This window comes from Porites lutea, chromosome 10, assembly GCF_958299795.1.
Source record: "Porites lutea chromosome 10, jaPorLute2.1, whole genome shotgun sequence".
Lineage (NCBI taxonomy): Eukaryota > Metazoa > Cnidaria > Anthozoa > Scleractinia > Poritidae > Porites > Porites lutea.
The window spans coordinates 23,484,789-23,512,187 of record NC_133210.1 but is presented as its reverse complement, the minus strand read 5'-3'; the positions used below and the strand labels follow the sequence as shown (position 1 = coordinate 23,512,187).

The 27,399-nt window shown below is 38.3% G+C and overlaps 1 protein-coding gene across 1 annotated transcript in view; it reads left to right on the top strand.

Moving 5' to 3' along the window:
* Window positions 1-26,205, top strand: part of LOC140949820 (uncharacterized) — a 40,408-nt gene extending 14,203 nt beyond the window's left edge. Inside the window, exons 2-10 of the mRNA XM_073398956.1 lie at window positions 1,171-1,224; window positions 2,211-2,228; window positions 5,176-5,630; window positions 7,877-8,045; window positions 13,803-13,976; window positions 14,965-15,144; window positions 18,230-18,681; window positions 22,624-22,780; window positions 25,752-26,205. Coding sequence (XP_073255057.1) covers window positions 1,176-1,224; window positions 2,211-2,228; window positions 5,176-5,630; window positions 7,877-8,045; window positions 13,803-13,976; window positions 14,965-15,144; window positions 18,230-18,681; window positions 22,624-22,780; window positions 25,752-25,756 — 1,659 coding nt within the window. The 5' untranslated portion in view covers window positions 1,171-1,175 and the 3' untranslated portion in view covers window positions 25,757-26,205. The remainder of the gene's footprint in view (window positions 1-1,170; window positions 1,225-2,210; window positions 2,229-5,175; window positions 5,631-7,876; window positions 8,046-13,802; window positions 13,977-14,964; window positions 15,145-18,229; window positions 18,682-22,623; window positions 22,781-25,751) is intronic.
* Window positions 26,206-27,399: the final 1,194 nt, after the last annotated feature.

Below are 27,399 nucleotides of genomic sequence, written 5' to 3'. Positions count from 1 at the left end.
GGAAGATTAAAGAATTGTAAATCCCGAAAAGTGTCTTAGCAGGAACAAAATGTCTTAATTTAGATAATATCCCGATGTTTCTACTAATTTTTAGCGCAACCTGTTTGTTTAATTTATTCGTTAGTAAGCTAAAACTATGAGGAGAATAATATTTGCATCGAACGGGACGAATAGATGAATATTAACTATGAACAGGGACGAGGGAGCCTATCAGCTTTCTCCCATATGGACACAAGTGATCTCCACGCCCCAACCAGGGTGGGGGAGGGGGTGGAGTCTACAGAGTGACTTTGCTCGTTTATCGCAATAATTAACACCTACAGAAGGCTATTTAAGGCTTCTGACACCTTTGACGATTTTCTAGTTTTGATAAAGATGGCTGACAGTCATCGAAACTGTCAGCATCATTAAGACTTTAACGATACAAGACAATAACGATACATATCGGTTGTTGTGTGAGCTGTCTTACCAAGTAAAAACATTGTTCTTGAGTTTCAGCGTCCAACCTTAATTTCAGTTTTTAGGTCAACCGATGTCGCAATATAGGCTTCCTGTCTGATTTTGCTTGTAAAAGTCATAGTTCCGTCCACCCAACAAATGAACAGTTCGTCAGGGGCCTAGCAAGTCATTATAGCCACTAATCCATTGAGATTATGGTTTCCTTAATCTCATGAGGTGAGGTACCCTTGGTACCAATTCTTGTTTCTTAAAGGCGCCGGATACTCAGCTACCACTTTAAGTATTATTAGGGACTGCAAGACGAGGACGGGCGACATATAACTTCAACGACAGAGCCTGTGTGTTGCAAGAAGGCGTTGTCCATCGTTTACATGGAGAGCTTTGCTGACATGAACTAACCTCTCTGAGACCCATTACCATCACTTAACAACCGTCATATGCACTTTATTCTATTACTTTTACTAGAGTTTCCTTGTTTCGCTTTTCTTTTATTTATTTTTTGAGCTAGCCCCGTTTATTTCTGTATTGCTACCCACCTAGAATTGCGCTGCTCCGCTGTGGGAATCGTCTGATAATTGGAAACGGTTTTCATATCAAATAAATAGATGTTTGCTCTGTTGTTGTATTTTTATCAAAAGGAGGTTTTTTTTAGTCAGCACAAATTTTCATTTTCAAAAATGACTTTGTTTGTATCTCATTTTCCAGTTGCAGATGCAATGAATACTTTGTGGATTTTGGCTGTGATCATTTTGGGCTTGTCTTTACGTAAGTATGTCTACCTCTTTACTGAGCTTGGAAATCAGTACACGTAGAAGCATCTTTTCCGGGAATCTTTTCCCAGTTATTATACGGAGAATTGGCTTATTCTCATAGTTATGTATAACTACCCAAACATTTCATTAATCCCGGAAGAAAGAACACGCCAAGGTATTTTAGGTGAATTTGAAGTTCAGGATTCAATTGTCTGTGAAAAGAACCGCCGAGGAACTGTAAAACGTGGTCGTATTAACGACTGTCTCAGATAGTCAGGGGCACCCAACGACAATTTTCGGAAAATATCTGTTCGGAAGACAATTTGAGATCTAGAATTTTCGGAACGTTTGTTGTAAAACTTCTTGCTTGCCTGCCTCTCCTAGGATTTTCGAACATCTAAAAAATGGTATAATTGCCCATTTTTAACCGATTTTTACCCTTAAAAGGTCACCTAGAATTTTCGGGAGCCTTTTTTGTGGCTGAAATTTTCGACAAGGTAAGTTTTGATCCCTATAATTTTCGGATCACTAGACTTTCAGCTAGGAAATCCGAACAGATGAAAAATTTTTAGGGGATAAAAATATGCCTATATGTATCGTTTAAATACTAAAATACGTTTAACAATGCTACGTTTAAGTGGTTTTGATCTACATTCTCGTTGGGTGCCCCTGGATAGTGTCTTACGTTTGAGTCGAAATAATGTAGTATTAACAACAAGATGGTTTTTTTGAACGCGTAGGTATTTAGGCGATGTTCCACTGTGCTACCAGAAAAAAATCATAACACTAGAAAGAACAGGTTGTAAACGGTTTTATAAAGGTCGAACGAATCCATATCCATCTTATTGATTTCCTATTTCAGGTTCTTCCAGCCAGAGTTTAAATAACCGATCGTTATGAAACCTTGTAGTTTTTTAGCCCTTATCTCTTTAATCTTATAAATTTCTATCATCTTTGCCAGTAACTCTCTGACAATTGGGTCTGGTTGTTTTCTTTCAGATGTTGGTCAAGTACAAGGTAAGTAAAACCATATTTAGATGATAAAACATTTTCTCATGCATGTGACTACTAATCAGCTTACGACACAAGTAGTATAAAAAAGACCCAAGGTACCATGTCACATTTGTCCACGTGTCCATTGTCTTATCTTAAATTAGCTGATCTGGAGGTTAGCTGATCTGGAGATCTGGACTTTGGAGGTTGGTTGGCCGCATCTTTGATATGCTTTAAGGTGACAGCGCGATGCTGTTAGTGAGTTCTTCACTTCTTGTGTGCCTATCATTACTTGGCTGTGTAGCCGCGTGATGCGGTTCCAGTCGAGACCGACAAATTGGCCCTTGCTCACCATAGAGTCTCCAGTAGCTCAAGTGGTTAGAGCATCCGACTAGATCACGGAGGGTCGTGGGTTCAAATCCCATCTGGGACTCGGATTTTTTTTTCCGAGTCCTCCTCAAATTAATATCATGTTGTTGTTGTTTCATCTTCAATATACTCACTTTGGAGGTTGGTTGGCCGCATCTTTGATATGCTTTAAGGTGACAGCGCGATGCTGTTAGTGAGTTCTTCACTTCTTGTGTGCCTATCATTACTTGGCTGTGTAGCCGCGTGATGCGGTTCCAGTCGAGACCCACAAATTGGCCCTTGCTCACCATAGAGTCTCCAGTAGCTCAAGTGGTTAGAGCATCCGACTAGATCACGCAGGGTCGTGGGTTCAAATCCCATCTGGGACTCGGATTTTTTTTTCCGAGTCCTCCTCAAATTAATATCATGTTGCTGGAGAATTCACCCCAGGAAAATTTTACCAGTTTAATCTCGCCTTATGATTTAACATGTAGTTCTGAAAAAGTTCTGCCTAAAAAGTTCAAAATACTTATAATACTTATTATACTATTCTATCTTGGGCTCTCACATTGTAATCATACAAACCAGTTGCATTGATTTTTGAGAGACACAGAGTTGTTCCGCCGTTCTTAGGGCTTCGTCAAACGTTCCTTACCCGTGATGACGTAACGAAACCCTTAAGAAATTCTGCATGTGAGGCTACTTGGCTTTGGTGTGTATCAAATCCTTTACGGATTTGATAAGGTTAGCTTTAGGTAACATCGGCTAAAGTCAGATTGTTTCTTTCAGTAAAATTACATGAAGAACATCTTAAGTCCAACTTTACTGTGTAATATAAAAGTGAAATAGAAAAACTCCACTGTGGTGCTTTGAACCCGGGTCACTTGCTTTATAGCCTACATCCATATCCACTACACCATCGAGGACTAGCTGGCAAATCCAGTAATTTTTAAAATATACATGTTCTTATATATGCCGACCCCATAACAATATTTGAAAGCTAACCGTTTTCTGTTCAGTGCTTAACCCTAATCACTGCAGATCAGTGCTTAACTCTCTACTGTGTTCTCTCCATAACTGGCGCTCTGTAGTTTTGGTTTCTTCAGCTATTCTAGTCTCATTCTACATTCCAGTCTCGTTCCATTATGAAAATAATCCGTTGTGTAAAATTGATAAGGTGTCCAATCTGGCTTCACTCGATGTTATCTAATGCTAACCATTTGATAACAATTACTTACCGAAAATATGTTGTACATGAAGCTCTCTACCGCTGGCCATGTGAAAGAAACAAAGGCTCAAGCCCCCTCAATGAGTTTAACGTCATCAAGGCTTAGTTTCAAATTTGGATGACATTCGATAGTTCACGCTTTCTCTTATTAGGGTGTGTTCCTTTCGGTGAATCCAAAAACGGATTTTAGATCTAAGAACGGATTTCGCGTTCCTTTCGGCAAATCCAAATCCGGATTTTTGATCTGGTGAATCCTTTTTGAAAAAGGATTCATTGGATTTGAAATCCGAAGAATCCAAATCCAGATTAACGGATTAGTGATCTACGCTGTTCCATTCACAGTGGATCCGCTAGTCAGATGATCCAGCGGTATTTCCAGTTGAAGTATTCCCATAGAGGCCGTAGAGTTTCTTCGTTACTGTTATTTGCCACAAAACATCTGAAAACATCAGAAGATTGTTCCTGGTACATTAAAATATCCATATACTAACCATTTGTCTCTAAAGATTGCTTGAAATCAGAAATAAGTAAGTAACAAATGAACTGCTATCTAACTACGCACTCGCTTGTAGACGCGACAGGCACTCGATCGTGTTACATAAAAAAATCCGAGCTATAGAACTGGATCAAACTGGCCGACATTCTTTTTTTGTCTGTTTTATATGTTCCATCGTCGCTATTCGAATTGCCGACCACTAAATTCTGCACGGTATAATCGCATAATTTGTCAAACAGTAGAAAACACGTCATTTTTTGAGAGGCTGTCGTGCATATTGCACGCGTTGGCGAAAGGTTACCAAGGTTACAAATCCAATTTCGGATTTCACGTTCCTTTCGACCGCGAAATCTGGCAAATCTAGGATCAAAAATCCGTTTTTGGATTCGCCGAAAGGAACACACCCTTAGTCAAATGCTATGCATCGCTCAATTTGCTCGTCTCATAATTAATTTTGCGTTGTTGTATAATTACTTTCGCTGACATTGTCGAGGTGTATCCTGTATTTTGCAGATCCCAGTCTAATTGTTTACTTCCCATAACATAGGCAGTAATAGAAATGGCATTGAAGGGCTGTTAACAGAATTAGTAAAGGAAAGTGTTTTCCTTCGAGCGCAAGATAAAAGACCAGCGCTGGAGTTCTTCGATTTTAAAGAGATATTTATGTAAAGTGTGAAACGAGTTACTGACGGCCGAACAATGAAAGCTAATGAACAATTCTTATCGTCGTTAAGACGTCTTTGTTGCGTACACTTATTCATTTTTTTTTTCTTGAAAAATCTCATTCCCGTGTGACTGCTGATTTTAGGTTTCCACATTCTTAAAAATCGTTTTGTTGTTCAACGTACACATTTCAATTATATACTAAGTTTTCAAATATTTGTGTTCTTTCAATTTAGGTAACTGTACTGAGAAGTTGGATATAGCTTTTCTAGCTGACACTTCATTAAGCATGCAAGAAAAGCAAAGAACGACCCTGTACGAATTGGCTAGCAAGCTGATAGACAATTACCCAGTCTCTGATGGAGGAAACCACTATGGTTTTATTACGTTCGATCGTGAAGTCAAAATCCACAACAATTTTGCAACGCAGCTGTACTACAATAAACAGGCTGCTTTTAAACAGCTGATCAAGGAGAAAGTCCATTTAGTTCCTGGTAGGAATCAGTGGGGAACTCGATCAGATATTGCTCTACACAAGGCAGCAACAGAGCTGTTTACTACCGATGGAGGAGACAGGCCAGATGCAAAAAATGTTCTGCTTGTCTTTACTGATGGAAAACAATTTATCTCAAAACAAGATCAAACTATTTTACCCTTCCAAAACTTTTCAGAGAGCACAAAAAAACTGGAGGTAAGTCTTTTAAGTCACGAATAAAGCCTCTCCGAACACATAATTATATAAGGCGGCCATTTCAGTTGAGGCCTACTCTGGGACCTTAACTCGCCTTAACTCGCCCTAACTCGCAACTTGAGATTATGTTCAAATTTCCTTATCTCGCCTTAACTCGCCTAAACTCGCATCATCTCGCACAAACTCGCCCAATCTCGCCACTGCCAAGTGGATACCAATTTTAATATCTCATCCTACTCTCAGTGTAATTTCACAATTACTCCATAAAGGGAAGACGAATACAAATTTCAAAAGTTTAAAACATAGTGATTTTTAAGGAAAACACGGTTTTTACCTTTAAAAAATTATGTAATTGACCAATCCCATCCTTCTGGAATTTCCAATAGCCTCTGTGGTAAGGGTATTTCACCACTAAAGATTCGATGAGGTTTTTCTTACTTAACATTGTCATGCCTTGGAGTCACAACTGGACTGGTGGAGTCACAACCGGACTGTCAATGGAACTACCAGGAACAGCCTGAACATGCACTAACTCGTTGCCTAACGAAAAGGCTTCAATGCTAAGCATGGCAGAAATTCCAGAGGCACAGTGTCTAACAAATCCCACATTCACTGTTTGTGTTTTGGTCCACAAAGTAAGTGACATTAACTAAAAGCACAAACAGTGAATCCACGAAAAAGTTTTCATAAAATAGTTTAAGTTTTAGTCTTACACTTCTATGCAAGACAAAGAAACACTCTAAATTCAAGATTGCTTTGAATCTCTTAATTGAAGAAAAAAATATTCTCCTATGATTTGTTTCTAATTTTTGGCTTAAAATAAGAAATCTCGAATTTAGAGTGAAATACAAAAACATAATACCAGAATATCAAATTTTTAGTTTTATGCTGGTTAATGATTTACAAAAAAAGTTTACTTGTAATGGAAAGTTTAATTACTTTGCAAATATAATGCATGCAAGCTGTTTATGACATATGAAGAGTAGTAGCATACGTATCATTTTATAATCTGATGAAGCTTAATGACGATTCCAGCTGACAATCATCAATGAAAGGCTAGGATGTAGCCAGAATCGAGAATTCTTTAAATAGTCCACATACTGATTGCAGTCCATATTTCTTATAAATAATTCTTATAAATAATTCTTATAAATATTTACCTCGTACTAGAAGATCTGTACATTGGTTCAAAGTGACATCCTGTATGGCCTACATTGTAGTCAGACTGGCAACCATAACCCAGACATAAAGCATATTATAAGTTTTAAGCCTTACAACCTCAACATAAGATGGATCATTTTCCCTTAACTCGCCTTAACTCGCACAAACTCGCAACTGATAGGCGAGCTCAATTTTTCCTTATCTCGCCTTAACTCGCCTAAACTCGCATTAGCTCGCACAATCTCGCGGCGAGTTAAGGTCCCAGAGTAGGCCTCAGTTGGGCATATTATTTGGGAATTTTCCTTACAAAGCTAAACCTATCATATCGGAACTTTATACACAAACAGATGGTCTATACAAGATTTCTGTTATCTATAATCGACTGCATAACTGCAATGCTTTTTATCTTTATGGGCCACAGTTGTTAGTTAGTTGTTGCGCTGTTTTTCTAATGTACTCCAAATTTTGTTTCTAATCTGTTTCTTTGGCTCCTATTTCCAGTTTAAGATTGTGCTTTTTAAAACAAATTGATCAGTATAGAATCCTGGAGAAAGAGCAGGAATTGAATATGAGGGTGAAACCAACCCAAGAATGATGTCAAACCAGAACCTCTAATTATTTAGGGGTGATGTTTGTCTCTTATTAAAATACTACGTATTAACCGAGAGTGAGTTCAGTACAAGGAAATCTCAGACTGAGGCCTTGCATTGATGTATTGACCGAGTGATAGTGATATGGCCTTTTCATTATAAGCCTGCGATCAATTAAAACCAATAACTGGTCAGCGGATACCCTTTTTGACAGCTGTCAATTGACCATAACAGAGATGTCCATAAGGATGTGTACTATCAAGTTGGACACCTAGCAAGTAATTCCCGGTCATTACTAGAAAATAAAACTCGCTTAGCAGCCAGTGAGAGCGTGCGTACTATTGTAGCCATAAAATAAAAGCATTTAAAAACTCTTCTTGTCACGATCTCTCTCATCCCCTTCTCTCCACCCAAAAGCTTTATTATCAAGTTAGTCTTGATTTCTGGTTTGACTATAGCTGCAAATTTAATCTTTGCGTTTTGTTTGTTTCGCAGGACGAAGATGTTAGCATCACTGTCGTTGGAATACTCGGCAAAAATTGGAAGGCTGAAGAATACAAACTTAAGATGAACGAAATGGCTGGTAACAAGGGACAAGTGCTTATGTACGAGGATTTTTCAGCCCTGACCAAACATTTTGACAACGTGTTAGCTGCTTTGTGCCGTAGGTGGTTTAACTGATATTCTATACGTAGCTTCACGAGCGCGCGAAATTGGCCTATATATATTACATAATTTATATAAATCCCATTGTCTTTGGAGGGTTATTTCAGTATTTTTTACCATGCAACTTTAAAAAAATTATATCTCTGTTGTTATTTACAGTTCCATATAAAACTATACCTCATTGGAAAGGGCGAAAATTAAACTTTCAGAAAAAAATATTTCGGTCTTAGGAAACCCATAATATTCCCAAAAAAATTAACAAGGCATATTTCTGCATAAAAATTCTTCAAATTTATAAAGAATGTCATTCTGCCGGGAAATGTGTCTATTTTGCGTAATATGGTAGTAACAAATATGTTTTTCAAGATCTAAGCAAAACAACCCGAAAATTGTTCGAAAATATAGAGCGACTTGGAATTTTCTTCAAATATTTAGTGACGCTATCAGATTACGCTATCAAATTATGCTTATTGGATTATCATAATTAACATAATGAAATTCTATACTTTGGCGTCCCTCGTGCTCAAGTGTTTTCCTTACACGCTTTGTTTTTAGGTTTCCATCAAAATATCGGGCGTCGATAAAATCCGGAACATGGAACATCCCGGAACATTCCGGAACATTCCGGAACATAGTGGAACATCCCGGAACGTGAAAAAATTAAAATATTTTTTATGAAAAAATAAATAATTAATTAAATAATAATATTAATAATAATAATAATAAATAATAAAAAGAACAATAGATAGAAAACAATTTTTGCAAAAATTTCTAATAACAAAATAGATAACATAACACAACTTAACACAAAAACGAAAAATAAAGAAACAAACAAACAAACAAAGAAAAAGAAACTGGTATCATCTCCGAGTATGAGAAAACAATATTTTGTCGCAATGAATTTTTGGGCGAGTGAGGCTCCATTCAAATGACAGTAATGAGTGAAGGTTTGCTTCTGAATTCAAAATATATTAAAATGGGTCTCGAGGAGAGGGTATCCAAAGCTTTCGTCACACAGCCACCTCTTGTGAATGTTTGCCATGCGGTTTAACGGTTATCCATTTGCGGCTTTGCGACCGTAAGAAGAGCTTAGGGGCTCGTCGCTTTGGACTTCGCGACCCATTTTAATATATTTCGAATTTAGATGCAAGCCTTCACTCATTACTGTCATTTGCATGAACCCTCAACAAAATTTAATTTGTTGCGACAAAATATTATTTTCTCATACTCAGAGAGGATACCAGTTTCTCTTTCTTGATTACTTCATTATTTTTCGTTTTCTTTTTTTTGTTATTTTACGTTATTATTAATTTTTACAAAAATTATTTTATTATTATTATTTTATTATATATACTTTTTTTTCATGAAAATTATTTTTATTTTTTCATGTTCCGGGATGTTCCGGGATGTTCCGGAATGTTCCGGCATGTTCCGTGTTCCGGGTTTTATCGACGGCCCAAAATATCGAGTTAAAGACAAGCAAACATGAATTTGCTGATATAATTCATCAAAATAAGCAAGGATTTGAAGGCAAAAAGCTAAGCGAAGGTCAAGCGGGAAGGAATTCATTACGTTTCAACAACACGTGCTGCAGACTTAAACGAATCGGCGATTGGCACGCAAGGATTCTTACTGTTTTCTCACCTCCATTTTCGTGTTTGTTTTGCTTGTTATCCTCCAGAATCCTTCAAAATAATTTGCTTGACTTGTATTTGGTTGAAATTCGTCGATACAAGCTTTCATTCTTCCCAAAAGCAGCCACAAATACTTCCCGAGTCTGGTCGCCATTTTTCTAAGTTTTTGAAAAGGTAAACGCTAGTGATTAGGGTTAACGGTTAGCTTCTATTTTTCCGATGTCCTGCAGCGAATCCTCGGTGGTCCAGTGCAGTGGTTAGGGCAGGAGACTGCAGATTTTGTACTCTAGGATCGATTCCTGCTCGTAACTTGCAAATTTTTTTTTTCGTTAAAGTTGAAGAGACTTGCACTTTGTTGAGCAGAAACTAAGTCTCTGAGTCAAGAAACTTAGAAATTTCATGTAAGTGTAAGTGAAAAAGGGAAGGGCGGTTTGAGATATGGAAACAAGCGCTCACCGAATGAAAAATCCCGGGGGCTGGAACTAGGCACATAATTGGCTAATCTATTAACTTCCTGTGGGCCAAATTTGGGGGGAATCGGAAGTAACGCAATTTTCTGCGAATTTTTTTCGTCATCGAACTTATACGTTCGAAATTTAAAAGGCCTGAAGACAATGAGATTACCCCCTTAGGATTTCCCACGCTTTTCTTGTTAACACTTTATTGAACAGATTAAGCCGGTTCGTTTGTCCTCACACTCGGTCAGTACGAGGTAAGGCTCTGTTTCATGGCGTCACGAAAAGGTATCTGGTGTGGTATGAACATCAACGGCCCGGGGAGGCACAAGTCGATCACTCACATCGAACATCTTTCCAGCGTGGTTAGCCGAGAGGGTTTAGTGCAAATTTCACTTCTCAACTCCTGAATATTTACTTCCGTCTAAGTGGGTTGCAGCCCTTCTCCTACTTATTTACTTCCGCTTCGGGCCAAATACATGATCACACTGGACAAAAACATGGCACAAACCTATCCATATACGACACCTCACTTTCGAGACCGGCGCCATACATGGGCTTATTATAGCAGGGATATTTGCGTTTCAAAATCAGCTGGGTTTATAATTGTGTCAGTAGTTTTCCATGAAATATTACAATATTGGGGCATTGACCTCAGACACAGCATCAATAACAGTTAAACTTCTCGATAAAAGCCACTTCAGGAACAGACGACAATGGCCGTTGTAGAGAGGTTTGAACAAGAGTCAACAGAGAGGTTAACTCTCGTTTACGTCAAACGGCAAACGCGAATTTCCTCTTTACTTTTCGTTTACGGTTCATTATTTCTACACCTAAATTAGTAGTTTCATGCAATTTTTTATCCATAAGAATTGTTTTGAGCTGTTTTTATCTGCTCATTTTCTATTGTGAGAAAATCTCAAATTGAATCTGACGCTTATTGTTTGCCCTATACATGAAGCTTAAGGACGGTGCCCACTATTGTAACTGCGCACATTTTCAGCACATGCCAAGGTAGTCGCGCGCGACGCGAAAGAAATGCGCAACACGCAGGACACGTGGACTAGTTTTGTCTCCTCTAAGTTTGGGAGGTTCTAGTTATTTCTTGTGGAAAAGAGGTGTCTTTTTTCAACAGGTGAAAAATAATTCCTATTTACCTTGTCAGTTCTTTGAAAACCGAAGAAGTATCCGCATGTTGCTATTTTTGCCGTATGGTCTATCTGACCAAACATTTTATAGTCAAGCAAAAGTCAATTCTAGAACATCAAAAGTTATTGCTTCGAGATGTTACGCTTGGAGCTTGGGTATTAAACAATCCCTTGATAGGCAAGAATCAGCAAGCTTACCTTTCACTCGCGTCCTTCGCGTTTTATCGGCTAATCGGCTATAAACACGTTCCCAAATACTTCTTTAATTTTGTAAGATTTTATGTAATTATTCACCAGAAGATAGACTTAAAGCGTTCGAGTACACACAGATGTCCCTTTTATTGAGAGTCCGAGGCTTTTATAAAACCATCACAAGATTGCTTGGATTGCTGAAATCGCAGCTTCACAAATAGTTGCGAACCGCAAAGGAAACGCTTTCATGTGAAAAAAAATCGTAAAAAATTGTTATGCTATTTACTATTATCATTGTTATTTAAGCATTTTGGCAGTACTAAGCATTAAAATTATTGACTCATTAGGCAGCTTGTCGTGTAGATAGTTTTTCTTAAGGTTCAATTTCACGCCACACATAACTTGGGCATTTAGACATAGCTGCCATTTAGCTGTTTACAAACTAAAGATGGAAGGTAAATAAAGTGTTTCCATTCTAAAACTTTCTTAGGTTTAACAGACACTGTTAAGACTAAAATTAACATTTAGGAACGAAAAATAGTGAATGAACAAGACACAGAATGCTACAGTAAAAAAAAATCAAAACGAAATATATAAAATGACCATCTTATATATTAAGGTACATAAGGCCATTAGGTACAACTGCTTTCGCATTATTCAGCTTTTTTAAAAGAGAGCTCATGATCATGTATGGAGCTTGAGTCTATATACGCAAATCATTTATGCCATATGAAACTTGTGGCAAAGCCCGAAAGAGATAGCGCAAAGCACAGTTATAAGCTCATTAAATGCATGCAAGTTTAAAAACATATTCGATCGAGGTACCCTATAAAATGATAAAAAATGATAGAAGGTTTACAATCCATATTACATCTACAGTTAAAAAAACTCTTGAGGACATGTACAGGTAAGCAAACGATGGAAGAAGTACCTGTCTAAGAGTCCCTGTCGACTATTTTCCACTATAGTACCATAGTTTGTTTACAGCGCCAGCCTTGGATCTTGAGCTCACCATACTACTCTAGGTTCGCTGGAAGTAATCTTTAATACCTTGGAGATTGCTCTTCTCCAAAAATTTTTGATAAATTTTTAAGACGGAGAAGCTCCAGTTGAATGAAATGGTATAATTTGTTTTCCTTATAGTCCATGAAATGTCCTGCTTCACTTTCTGTTTTTGCTCTCTTCCGTGGGTTGTTGTTCTCTGACTGTCAACCATTGTGGATATCCCAGAGTACTCCGCGTTGAGTGAAGCAATAGTGAAACTGACCAGGGAGGGGATGAGAAAAATTGCAAATAACCCCCAAAGCGATTAAGTTAAGGTCGAAACCAACCAATTTAATTTTTAAAAACGCGTGGTAACCCCTACTTTTTATCTTACCAAATGGAGGTAATAAGCCTACTCAGCGATCAATTTTTGGTTCGGGGAAAATGTCGTTTTCACTATTTTTAAGGCAAACGCTTGGGGAGGGGTAACTGCTGATAACGTCCCAGTTGTGCTGACATTTCAAAAATACAGGTATAAAGAACATGCACAGTTGTTATGTTATCATTTGTTGCTTATTTTGAAACCTTGTTGCAATTACCATTGCATTTGTGCCAGTTTACGTGTACACTCTGAAATTTGGGGAAAAATAACTTTTTATCACTTTTCTAAAAAATGCCTATTTAGCGTTTTTCTCCATATTGAAGCGCAGTTATCTCTGAAAAATGCGTGGTTACCCCTGGTTTTCTTTTTGGATTTCAATAGCCGCTGATATGATGTACTTGTCTACTGATCTACTTGTCTTATACGACGCTAAGTGTTATTTTTGTTGAATACTAAAAGACTAATGAAAGAATAAATATCAAACCAGAAATTGCTCTCTTCAAACTGTAAATTATAAATGATCCTGAGAGAATATTCAGTGTGTTAAGGGTTTCCTTGCTGTACTGTTAAAAAGAGAGGAAGGGGGATTCTTTTTTAATTTCCGTTTCGCTGACACAGCTTTAGCAGAAATCTCTCTTTAGTCGTTTTCGTCGACAAAACGAATAGCAATATCGCTCTCCGCGTCTTCCGCCATATTTTTCTGCCTAAATTCGTGAAGGACGCGTGGCTCAGAGCGTGGGTCATCCACGCGGAACACATTCGCGCTACGTGATTGGCTGTTGTCTAATCCCCCTTGGGATCTGTGGTCTTAAAAAAAACTCGAGAGAATTACCTATGGAATAGGGTGTGTACGGAGGATGCCTTCTCTGTCCCCTTTATCCTCTCTTGTTGTTACGAATTGGACGAGAGGCTTATTTTTGCAAGTGCAAATTTTTAAACAAATGTTTTATCGTTTTACAGCTGTGAACGGCGGCTACACCAACTGGACGATTTCTGACTGCAGTGTAACGTGTGGAGGAGGTGTAAAGACTTTTACAAGAACCTGCACCAATCCCCCACCAGCCAATAGCGGAAAGAACTGCAGTGAACTGGGACCGGCAAACAAGACAGCTGCATGCAATGAACAAGGATGCCGTAAGTCTCTTGGGTTGTTTCCATTTTACTATTTTAGTGGCCAGGAAAGAGCTAAATCAACGATTATTATAGGAACTAAACCTCTATCAACATTATACACTTTAAGTTAAGTCCCAAAGGAAACCGAGTTAGATTTGTTTTCTCTAGGGCCCCAGAGTTTCCAGAGACGAAGTCGACGGAAAACAAAACTAACTGGTTTCCCGTGGAACCTGACATTAAGGTTTTTGTTATATTCGTAGATCAGACTTTCTCTTCCACAGCGACAAAGAATAAAGCGCGAACCTAAACAAATGTCTCTACTTTAAAAAACACAAATTATTCTCAAGTCGGCTAAAGGAATGATTTTATTTTTATCTGAGGCTTTTCCTCCTGAAACTGCTGCAATTCTCTTCCTGGGTAACTTCGAAAAGCCGTTTTGTTTTAAAATAAAGACTACAATATGTTTGAGTTGCCAGGTGACCACGAAAACGGAAATTGGCAATGTTTTACCCACCTTCTGTCACGTCACGCCACTTCCCATCATTCTGCATTTGAATATTTAGACAAGACCACGTGAACAAGAATCAACCTATGGTAGTCCCTGTTTAATCTAGAAATAACACAACATGTCAAATACATTATGTCAACAAATTTGCAGGTTTAAGATCTTAAAAATATATTTTCATCTTCCTGGTCATGACATTCATCTTAGCCACTTGATCGCGCATTTGTTTGCCGCTCGAAACGGAGTGCTTTATTGCTCCCAGGCAAATATATTACAGTTATTCCTATTGGGATTGAAAAAGGGAATACGCCTGAGGCTTTCCATATTTTTCGGAACCTTTTGCCGGTATGACCTGTACCACTTCAGATTTCAATCTTTTTGTCAGTGCGCTGAAGAGGTAAAGTCAGTAAACTGAATTTAAAACCTGCTCACGGACCACGAAACGATAAATCACAATGCAACGGATATTCCTCGAGGCAAATTTTCTGTTTATGTCTTTTACAGCTGTGAACGGTAACTACACCGAATGGATGCTTCATGAATGCAATGTGACGTGTGGTGGAGGTGTAGGAACATTTAAGAGAACCTGCACCAATCCCCCGCCATCCAACGGTGGAAAGAACTGCAGTGAACTGGGACTGGGACCAGCAAACAAGACAGCTTCGTGCAATGAACAAGAATGCCGTAAGTTTTTTCACGTTTGCTTTGGCTCTTTTTTTATCCTTAAATTGCAACGAAAATGGTCACTGGTGATTGAGAACAAAGTCTCACAAATGTTTTGCATAGTTTGGAAAAAAACGAGCATAATTTTTGTACTTTGTATAAAAGTGCCACTGCCAGTACTTATTCTATGATATCGGCATATTTTAAGTTTTTTTCGAGGGAAAATAAACTGGCAAATCGTGACTCATGGTTCGGTCTGGGAGACGGGGGATCAGGTTACTGCGTCATTCACCGTCTAGTAGCGGGCACAACCTGGAGTGCGTCGATCAGTTTCCACTTTCACAGGCAACAAATTGGCGTCAAGGAAGTTGCAGTCGAGAAGAAAACAGCCGCTCGGTGGGCAAAAACCCCGTTTAAAATGTTGACGATCTGATAAGATCTGACATTAGAAAAAATTTCATTGCATGGTCGCATTATTAAAATAAAAGTGTGGAAAACTTTCCAATACGAGCATCATTTTTAAAGAGATTTATAAGCTTTTAATCTAAAAAGATGTTACAGGGGACAGAATATTCTCTCTTGGATGTTATTGGATTATTATGATATTTAATTTCCATTATTATATTATTATTATTAGTAGTAGTAATAGTAGTATTATCATCAACATTATTATTATTATCATCATCGTTATTATTATTTGATCGCAAATAAGAAGGGAGAAAGTTACTCAAGCGCAATTTCCTGGATAAGAGCGAAAGTATCTTTCGCCATCGTACGTTCTGCCATACTATGCTTGATAGGCTCAAGATCCAGAAGACGACAGCTAGACTTTGTTGACTCAGACCTACAGAACTATAATATTAGAGCCTGCCCGAAATAATCTTTTTAAGGATCTTTTTTTAAAGAATTGGGAATTTAGGAATACGAGATTTTATTCTTTTTAACTTGTTTTCTTTTTAATATCAGAGACGGATAATTCTCTTTTATAATTACCAAGATGGCTCTTGATAATTACTTAATATAAAACTCTGGTTTGCCTGCAAAAGTCATTGACCGCATATCTGAGCCGCAAGGAATGTATTTGCGAAATCGTTATTGACACAGTGATTGCTATTTTTATGATTTATATAATTCTAAAATGTTATATAGTGCTTAATTCTTACTTCAAATATTTCTGTAAATTATGTACATATCTTTTTAAAGGTCAATAAAATTATTATTATTCATGATTATAATAATAATAATAATAATAATAATAATTATTATTATTATTATTATTATTATTATTATTATTTTCAATATTATTATTTAAGGTGGCTCCCAAGAGTAAATTGGCCGTGCGCAGCCTGAGCACTAGTATGGCGCGAGCTTTAAAATCCGCGCGACGTCCACGCAAAAATTAAAACAAACATGGCCTCTCAGTTTCCAAATATTCCACCCAAAAAACTTTATTAACTTTCTGTTGAAGCTCATTGTGCAAAACGTGTGATTAGTGTAGGTCAAACATTTATGAGAGGAGACAATGTTACACTGGTTACAAGTCACTATCGATCTTCATAAGAGTAAATTGTATATAAAGACAAAGCAGAAATTTTCCAAAGACATCAATTCTTTCGCTTCAAAAGTAGACGAACGTTACATAGTCGAAGTAAATGGTGAGTGGAAACTTTACTAAGAAAACAAAGAAGTAAGTACACTAACCCAGAAGGAAGTAATGTTGCTGTTTCTGGCCTTTGGTTCACGGTCAGCGGAAAGTAATTCTAGAAGTGGCTTTAAGACAAGATTACAGGAAGTGTAAATTTTTTTTTGTTTTGCCGACTCTATCACATTATTTAAAAAACTTATCAGAAAAAAGGTTTCGCACTTATAAACTTGCATCCTGATCGAAGGAACTTTTCCATCGACGAACCAACATCCTTGTATTTTTTGTTGTTTCAAACGTCCTTCAACGCACATGCAAGACGCACTAGAAAATGTTTTTGCACAACGAGAAATAATTTTTACTCACAGATTGACCCTTGACGAAAGTAATAGTTGTCCGTCGAGGCCTACGGTCTTGTTCGTGTAGCTGAGGACATGATGTACGATTTATAGATCGGCGCCATCTTTTACAGCAGACTTGTAAAGAAAAACTTCGCCCTCGAAATTATCCCTAAAGAAAAGCAAGGTTGAAAAAGTATCCGGAAGTGGGCTGACATTTGAAGACCTGCAAACAGTGTACAGCAGATTAGGAAATGAAGGGCTTATTGCGATCCTTGCACAACCACCGTCTTCATCGCTAACGATCGCCATCCTCACGAGAGACCACCGTGGTGCGAATTTTAGCTACAATAGTCAAGTACTGCGAAGAAAACATCCTGGGTTAGGCATAAAATTAAATCCGCTATCTCCCCTTTTTCAACTAGCGAGATATCACCGTAATAATACTAATAAACGGCTTCAAAACAATCGCTTTCGTACTTTTCAAAGAAACCACATGTTTTCAGTAGCCTTGTGCGCATGCGGGCGTGATGGCTCGCGCGTATTTTGCTCATACGACCCCGAACCACGCGTGTTTTTCGGATTTTTGTGACGTCAGCGCAGTTAATTAACCGTGAATCTCTCGCGTTTCCTTCGGTAAATTTTTTCAAAAATCGCCTCATTTCTTAACAGTCGCAGAACCTTTGTGCTGTCATTTTTTTGTCAGAATCTGTAAGAGCTAAACTCCTCTATTAAGAAAAAAATACAAATTTCAAAATATTGGCAAAACCGTCTTAACGACCCCATGTTTTTTCCTCTTTAAAATTTTAAGCAATATCGTTAACATAAATTGGCGAAGTTTAAAGACATTTCACCGAGGGAAATTAGAAATAGTAAGGAAAAATGGGCAAAAATGACAAAATTACTACTTGTTTAAGAATGCGATGTTTCCATGGCAACGGCCTTAAGCCAGAAAATGAAACTTGATAAAGGAGCCTTCTTATATGGGTAACCTAAGCGGTGAATCCCGTGAACAAAATCGCAAAGACAAAGTAACTAGATTTCGTTCTGTAACGTTTGCTAGATAGCTAGGGTTATTAGTAAATACTCTAGGGAGCCACCTTACTTACGTTCTGTTCCTTTGCAGCACCTTCATGCACTGCCGGACTTGACATTGGAATCCTTTTGGATAAAACTCAAAGCATTAAACAGAGAGAGTTAAAAAAAGTTATCATCTTCCTTAAAGACCTGGTAAATAAGTTCAAGCCAGCACCTGACGAGGATCACTTTGGGCTCATTACTTTCCAGGGAAATACGGCAACTTTGGTGTTTGACTTCGCTGCCTCTGAATTTTACAGTAAGAATAGACTTGTGGACAAAATAGATAAAGAACCAACAAAACCAGCAAGCGACTGGGGAACTCGCACTGACCTTGCTCTGCAAATGGCGCGCGACCAGCTGTTCACCAAGGCAGGAGGAGACAGACCTGACAGACCCAACGTTATGTTAGTCCTGACTGATGGAAAACCGTTGCGTTTGCCGAAAGATCTAAATTTTGCAGAATTTTGTAAAAACATTTTAAGTGATTTCCAGGGACCGGTAAGTACGCACTCCTTAGTATTTAACCGTAATCCAGTGAACGCTTGTTGGCCGTATATTCAAGTCACACTTCGGTTCTACAGAAAATATTAGATTTTGCCTACCCTTTTCAAAAGGACATGTACACACAAAAAAGCGTAGATCAAAAGATACAGGGGCCTGTAAGTCAGCAAGGGTCTCAAAGCCAGTTTGTGGCACTTGTACACTGTAAGTGCGCGTTTGATTACGAAACCTACTATGACAAAAACCCATGAATCTCTACAGAAAAAATTAAAAAAAAAAACAAGTACCACAACGCCAGATGCGAAAACCCAAACTACTTGAGGAAGTAAGGGGACGTACCCCCCACCTGCTGAAATCTGCTTCGTTCCCGACAACTTGGGGAGCAGAGGTACGCGGAATTCAGCGACTTCCAAATGGCTACAAACAAGTACCTTATTGGTGCTATACTCAATAGACTCGCGAATAAAACTTTCCGCGAAATTAAATACCAACAAAGAAAATTCAAATCACAAGAAAAATGAATAAGATTTAATAACAACAACATATACAGGATATGTAACGACGAGACACAAGTTATTGATTAGTAAGTTCTTTTTTGTATCTTCTGTCGTGAAATAGCATTAATTTGTACAGACTCCACGGATGGAGTAGAGACTCTGGCTATCATTTTCATCCTCTTTATCTAAAAGCTTTCAAAAGTTCAGAAATTTTGAAAAAGTAAATGAAGTTTAGAGCATACTTGCCCATTGAAATCGCAAAAATAAGACCGCTCAAAATACTGTCTCGTCAAAATCGCGAAATTAAGTTTCCGCGAAACTTAAAGTACCATAAGGAATAACAAAAAAAAAAAACAAATTTAGTAGTTCAAGTGAATACTGACCTACTGATTTGAATTTGCAAAAGGAACAACAATACACAAAGTCATGTATATTTCAGAATCTACTCATAATTACTTTTAGAGGACCAAGTCCTCCGTTCCTTGCGGGCAAAATACCTTATTATAGGAAATTAACGCTTCATGAAATTAACGCGAATTTCAAAAATTCACGTTTTTATGTAAACGTTAATTTCCGCGCCGTTCATTAGGTGGAGCGTTAATTTCCGCGACCTTAATTTCCATTATTTTGTCTTCAAATTCACGATACTCACTTCTGGCATTCTTTTTAAACCTAAGGCAGAGGAGTATTTATCAGAGTGGAGATCCGCAAGTAACAGTGTAATAGTGACACTGTCAAGAACTCTCGAAGTGGCCAGAGTTCTTTGCTTGACCCCCTTAGTACGTTGAGGAAAGTACGACGAAGAAAGTTTTACGTTTCCATTTCGGACTATACGTTTTTAAACCAAGGTTAAAACCAAGTTAGGGAGATCATAATACATGTAGAGCCGGTGCAATCATGATCTCTTGGTTCAACTTTGTTCCTGTCTTCTCACAACGACAACAATTTTTGGCTTTTTGTGAACGGTGCGTTAATTTCCATTATTTTGAATTGTTACCTCCTCGTTCGCTTTAATTTCCTTTATTCGAAAGTCGTTTTCTATTTAATTCGCGGTCCGTCAATTTCCTATAATAAGGTATCTATTTCTGCCTGTTGTTCCGTTATGCATGCTACACTGTCAGAAATACCATTCTAGAGACGAATCTCATGCGCCGGAATTTGACCGCTGCCTTCTTCTTCTCACAAAACCTAACTAACCTTAACGACGGAGCCAAAAAACTTAAGACAAGAAAAAGAATCTTTTCCTAACCCTTCTTACCCTGGTTAGCTTACTTATGCATTTTTAAACAAATAAAACCACTACTGAGTAGAAAACTTGCGTTACTTTCATTTATACTCCGAATAACGTTTATTTCCACTATCTAAGTCACAGGGTGTAGAAGAGTTATTTATGACCTTAATTGTTGATTGTAGTTAAATTTTACGGTTGATACCACGCATTGCCTTTGTTTTTATACTGTAAATTAAACTAATCGAGCGAACCGTCATTCGATCAACTTATAAATCTGGCCCCGGTTGTTCAAACGCCAGATAGCGCTACCCACCGGATAAAAATCTATCCACTGGATAACGCAATTGTTTTCCCTAATACTTATCCGCTGGATAGTGATTTATCCTGTGGATAGCGCTATCCAACGTTTGAACAACCAGGGCCTGGTGTATATTATCCAATGATCCGTAAAACCGCTGAAGGTAATGACTGCGGACGAATAACAGCGGCTAACATATAATAAAGAGACAAGGGATGAAACCATAATTCGTTAGTCCGTGTATAAATCGGCGCCATTTTCCTCAGCGGACCCCAAAACAACATTCTTTTCTCACTCTCATCTGAAATTTGAACATCGACTTCGCTAAAACTCGTTTCCCAGGGGCAGATTTTTTAGCGTTGGATGCTTGCTTTCGTACACGATGCGGACGGCAAGATGCCGGGCACACCAGAAATACGTCATCAGTTACATAACAAACTAGAAACAATAGTACTAGTAAGAAATAAAGTGTTGACAGGCGAGGCCAAGCAAGTGATAGTGTGAAACGTGACCTTGGAGTTTGCTTGAAAAACAGATATTATTCTTTCTTTTCTCTCCAGCGGGTAGATTATAAAGTGCATGGAGCATTCTAACCTTTAATAAGCTAGTCTCGCTTTGAATTCAAGAAAAACTTCTCGGACCAGGAAAACGGAATTCGGTCTCTGCATGCCGCAGTATAAGAATGATTTTTTTTTGTGCGCCTTCAAAGCGTTTAAAAAGCTTTTTATTGTGGCTAGAAAAAGATTGGACTTTCTCTATTTTTCTTCAAAATGTCTGGACCTAACTAACTAAGGATTTTTCTCGAAAAGAAAACTGCGGTTTGCCAAGGACACTGTGTTCCATACTCGAGTGAATACAAATTTACCGGAGTTTGAATTTTCACATTAGTTGATAACACTTCCGCTTGGTACGACATTTAACCTTAACTTTCGTTTCCGTGACCAGTGAGCTACGGTCCACATTGAACGAGTCACGTGGTATTTAGTTTCATCCCTTGACTCTTTTTTTTTCTGGGCACTTCGTGCCTCGCTCGGAAAGCTTCGCTTTCCAAATGCATCACCCTTCAGGCGACGTTTGTCCCCACCGAGCATCACAAATAACTCATTTGCGCCCTGTGTCTTAGTTTGCGTAAAGCATTGTTTAACCCTCGGACGTAAAAGGCGGAGGGGGTGGTTGCTACCCCCCTTTGAGGTTTTTTTGAGTTTTTTCCTAGAAGATAAAACATCAGCACCTCACGTTTTCAGTAGCTGTTCGCTTATCCCCCGCGTACATTTTGAGACAAGATTAGTGACGGTCAATTATTATGGTTACGACATATGACGTCAAAAGTAGCGGGTGATCAAGCAATTTTTGAGTGAAAATGCATGTTTTTCCAACTTCTTTCAACAACCAAAGTAAAGATTGTGGATGAAATGATGCAAAGTGCTTATTTATGTGTTATTTTACATAACAAACACAAAAATTACCGTTTATGGCGATTTTAACTAGCCTGCGAACGGCAGACGTTTCTCCTCGCTCAGCGCCGCTGAGGGACGTTTCGCGAAACGTCTCTCAGCGGCGATGAGCGAGGAAAAACGTCTGCCGTTCGCAGGCTAGATTTTAACCTGACTTCTAATTCTTGGTAAAATTCAAGATGGCGGCCAAGATGGCGACCATATTTGATGACGTCACGGCCTCCAGCAGCGCCACCACTCATAAATTATCCCTCACCTTGTTGAGAAGATCAAAGGCTTTCCACTGAAGGCAAAATCGTTTTGAAATACTGCAACATATCAAAAACTCTGGGGAGGGGTTTCATCGACCCCTCCCCCCTCTCCCTTGTACCAGGGTGGGGGTATGAAATTGCATGTACGTCCGAGCCGGTTAATAGTACTTTTGCCTCTTTTCGTTTCTCGTTATTGTGCTAAATTTAGGACAAGGACGTTTACGTAGTAGCAGTTGGCATTGGTTCAGAGATAGATAATGCAACCCTGATACAGATAGCAGGAGATAAACAACGTGTGGTTCTTGTCGAGAACTTCCAGCAACTACAGGGAGAAATAGACAAGATCAAGTCATCTGTTTGTTCAGGTATTTTTCCCTGAAAGATTATAGATTAGAAAATTTAAATTTTGGGCTTTACTTGCTTATAGTGATGTTGATAATGAACCTTACAATGTAAGACTCCAGTGACTTTTTACAGAAGAAGTCACCGTGCGTTTTGGGGTGCCTTGTAGTCAATAATATATAGATTTAACCAGGGCCAAAAGCGAAGCTCCCATTAATAAATTTAAAATTTTAATCAAACAATAAACTTGTAATCCACAAATCAGTTAACTTAAGGACACATTCATGTGACTTTTGAGGGAAAGGCTAAGTTATTTTAGAGTGAACATCTTACATCGAGTTGATAGTCTTATATGTACACCAAAAAAATAGCAAACATCTTCTATCACACTTAAGAGCCATAATAGCTCTTGATCACAACAGATTAGGCCTCGAAAACAAATTCTTGGAAACAAATCAAACCGAATTTTTTTGCGTTCGAGAGGTTTACTATACAAATTCTTGCTAACAAATCTGGGGGTGTGTAAACCAACCTTTTCTACTTTTTATACATCACATCTGAAGTGAAACAGTACTATTTATCATACAGACCTCGGACAGAATGCGGTATTTCACAATTTTTCAAGACAAATTCCACTTAGTCAATTTTCAGGACGATCAATCGTGGGCTTTTAGCGAAACCGTTCAAAAAATTTCCAAAATCACCCATACTGCCAGCCGGTTCTCATTTCTAGTGCGAGCTGTCAGTGTGGTCGAGTGTTTGAATAAACTTTAAGAGAGTTACGCTTCAACATAATAACGAATTTATTATTAATTTTTTTTGTTATTTAATGGTTTCAGTTATAATGATGTGTAATCTTATAAAGCGTTTGATACGCGCGACATTTTTAAGTACTCCTGCAAGCGATGTTCATGAACGATGAAAACAAACGCCACGGACAAGTGATTAAAATTGCAAGAGAGACTACTAACAATCAATAAAAGAAATATAATTCGGTGAAACATTTACAGAGCAACAATTTTCATTCACGAAGACATGTATTTTAATACTTGTCTTCGTGAAACACTTTAGAGACACTTTGAAAAGTGTCTCTAAAAATCCTGAGTCTTTAAGCTTAAAGCTGAACTCCTCGAAGCATGAAGAAAACCGCTCAAAGTTTCCTTTCTACAGCCAAATTTATAACTACCTATTCTTCGGAACGTTTTCTTTCTATTTGTTGTGAGAAAATATATCTGAAGGCCTTTTAAAGTTCTGTGTAAGCTTATATCAACACTGATACAGTACTAGGTCAGATCATTAACTCAAATTTTACAAACGTGCATAAACTTGCCGCATAAACTGTGCTCGACTTCATGAAATTAGATATAACAAAAACAAACATCAAATACAATAATTACTCAGGCTTACCACTGGAGATTCATTTCCTGAAAGATATCAAGCTGCTTTCAAGGAAGGCCACAGTTGCTTGAGACTTTTAAACCCTCTTACGCATTAAGCAAGGTGAAAAACGAAAACGATGCCATCCGAAATCGGATTACCGAATTTTGACAACCGACGCATTTCTCAACCAAAAACCCAAGAAACAAACCAGCAATGAATAACAAGACTCTTGATAGCAGCTGTATTTCATTTTGTACATCCAGTGGAAAAAGACAGTTAAAAACATCACGAGCTGACACAAAACTCTGTTAGCTTCAGCTCCCAAAGTAAACAACTTTCAAGATGCTGCATAACTTTTCCGCATGAACTCACCTGTCAAATTTTGACCAATCAGAGGATAAAAATTGGACGTAGAGCGTGACCAACGCTTGATCATGGTATGAAAAGGTCTTCCCCACCTGTATCTTTTTAAAAACTGGCTGAATTTTCGCGTCCGAGGTCAGTTTGAAATCAAAATCTTTACAGTGCGGGGCCATAGTGACATAAAGACAACATATTTCATATGAATCATTGCAAAAAATAAACTTGAGCCTGCGGGCATTTGAAACTGGTAATATGTCAGTGGATAACTTCAAAAAAATACTCGACCTCGGTCTCGGTGGCTCGACACTTGAGCCCACGGTACGGTCAGGTGATACTGGTCAGCTGTCAATTGATCACAACATTGATGTGCAATTAGTTTTCTCTTGCTCTCCCAAACTAGCTAGAAAGTGTGAGAGTAAACATTGGTTTAAATAAATAAAATTAAATAAATATCGGAAAAAAAACATTGGTTTTCCTGTGGTGAGGACGGACGGTCGGGCGTACCGTAACGTGATTGCCAATTCTTCTCGGATGGGTAGATTACCACATTCCCTTAGCTATGGGGCTCTGTCCACGCGCGTGCTTCGCGCGCAGGTGGAGCTCCGCTATTAGAATAACTTGATTTCACATAGTACGTGAAATAGAGAGGAGAAGTGTTACGTCAAGTTACCATGGTAGCAATTTTTCTGGATGACAACAATAGGGCCGATATTAAGCAAAGACGACGGTGACAGTAACGAGAACGGCAAAAAAAATCGATTAGCAAAACAACAACTTTCCACGTGCATCACACGTACATTTCTTAGCCGTCGATGCACCCCTGCGACATGAGACTTCCTAATTTCAGGCGCCCGGTTTAAGGAGTAGGTGAACACAACACAAAAAGTTTTTTTTTTTTTTCTAAACTCTGATACGGTCCTTTCGGATTAAATCCAGAAAATTTCCCAAACATTTGACAAATTAAATGAAATTGAATAAGATCGCTGAAGTTTGAAACAGTGCGAATTTTCGTTTTGTTGTGATCCAAAAATATTGCTACCATGGCAACGTGTCGTAACGACTTCTCTTCTCTATGAAAAACATGTAGGTCATCTTTCAAAGTGATCTTTCTAGCACGAATCATATGTATGGCTCTCAGTGCAGACTTTGCATGTTGCTATATCCTTACTCATAGCCAAAAGACATAATGCCTTTGAAGAGTGAGTAACATTTTAATCAACTTACCTCTATATGCACTCTTCTCCTTTGCAGATTAACACGCCACTGCCAGCTATGTAACGGGAGACGTTGTCAACAAAATCGCGGGGGTCATTTGTGTGTTATTCAGAAAGCCGTAGTTGCAGTTTAGTTCAGCAAATTAAAGTCCTGAATGGATAGTTTATAGAAGCGTTATGTTACTTTCGCTGCATGACTATAATTATGCATAACTATGACAGTATTGACACAACTTTCAAATTTGGTCAACTTTAGCTGGTAATGTGAATAATTAACCGGAAGATTTAAGCCAATCAGAAGCGGAGGAATATTTTGGATGAATAACCTATATATATATATAGCGATACCGATTTTCTTGGCAGTGTATTAAAGCAGTGTGGTGAATATTTACGTGTTCAGCCTAAAATATACCTTAAAGTTTACTTAATTGATGTTAATGCTATTGCGAAGGGTTTTGAATTTCTTGAGGATATTTTCTTTCTTGTCTCTTGTCAACTCTCAGGTAAAAAGTCGAAAAACAACCAACTAGAAAAACGCTCCTCGAATTTTACGGTTACAAACCAAGAAAGATACAAACCCATAATTAACTTCAAGTCATAATTAAGCTTAGCTTTTGTGAGGTGACCGACGTGTAATACAAGCAGAACGTGGTGCTACAACTGTTGTAACGACGTGAATATCTCTGTTTTTTCCTCTAAGTCTTTCTGTTAAATCCTGATTGGGATATTTACAGTCCAAATCCTTGCAAACAAAGATAACAAACGGGACACTGACTCCTGTCCAAACGGCGTAGAAGGCAGGAACGGTTTCCCGAGCAGGGAAATCAGTCTACAATCAGTCTGAATATCAAGATACGAGCCATGAGGTTGGGCCTCAGGATAGCTGCTGTTAGGTCAGCAAAACCGCCTGACATTTGGTTATGTAGCAATGCCTGTACCTTATCTCCCCTAACCTTTGTTGTCATCTAGCCCGCCGTTAATAAAGAAATCTAGCGCTCTGTATGGTTTGATATGGAGGATAGATCAATATCGATCTGGAAATGACCAACATCAAAAATCTTTAGGAATGTGTCAACAATACCCACAGGTCCTCACAGGTAGCCGAAGAGCAGTTCAACTGAATAGTTTGTATGTATGAAAATTAACCGGTCAGATTTAGAAAGACTTTCAAAACAAAACCAAAACGCAGGAAGGTCTATTGGATAAAAAGCGGACCTCTAAACGTGTTTAAACACTTAAAACCTCACATAAGTGGGAGAAAGCTACTACAGCGCAAAGCTCCAAAACAGGAGTGGACACTTGGTCTCGTTTCGTTGCCAAGGGCAAAGTCTGCCCTCAACACTAACCAAAATTGAACTGCCTGTTTCTGATTAGCTTGAAAAAGGATAATCAGCGAAAAACTTCTGAGCGGTTACGTTTAAGCATATTTACGCGGGAACGATGGGTTCGTCGATCGTCATACTCGAGATCGCTGATCCCCCCTGATATTTTCACATTTAGTGGAGGGGACTGGTCCGGGCGCACAACTAACTATACGGTGAGGCAAGAACTAGTACGGCTGCAAGCCATTCGTCGGAGAATTTTAGATAGTGTAACGCCATGCATATTTAGCTTACATGTAATTCAGTGTTATCTAAACACTGATAGCCCAGGCTCCTGAGGAGCCGCCGATGTGAGTAAATTCA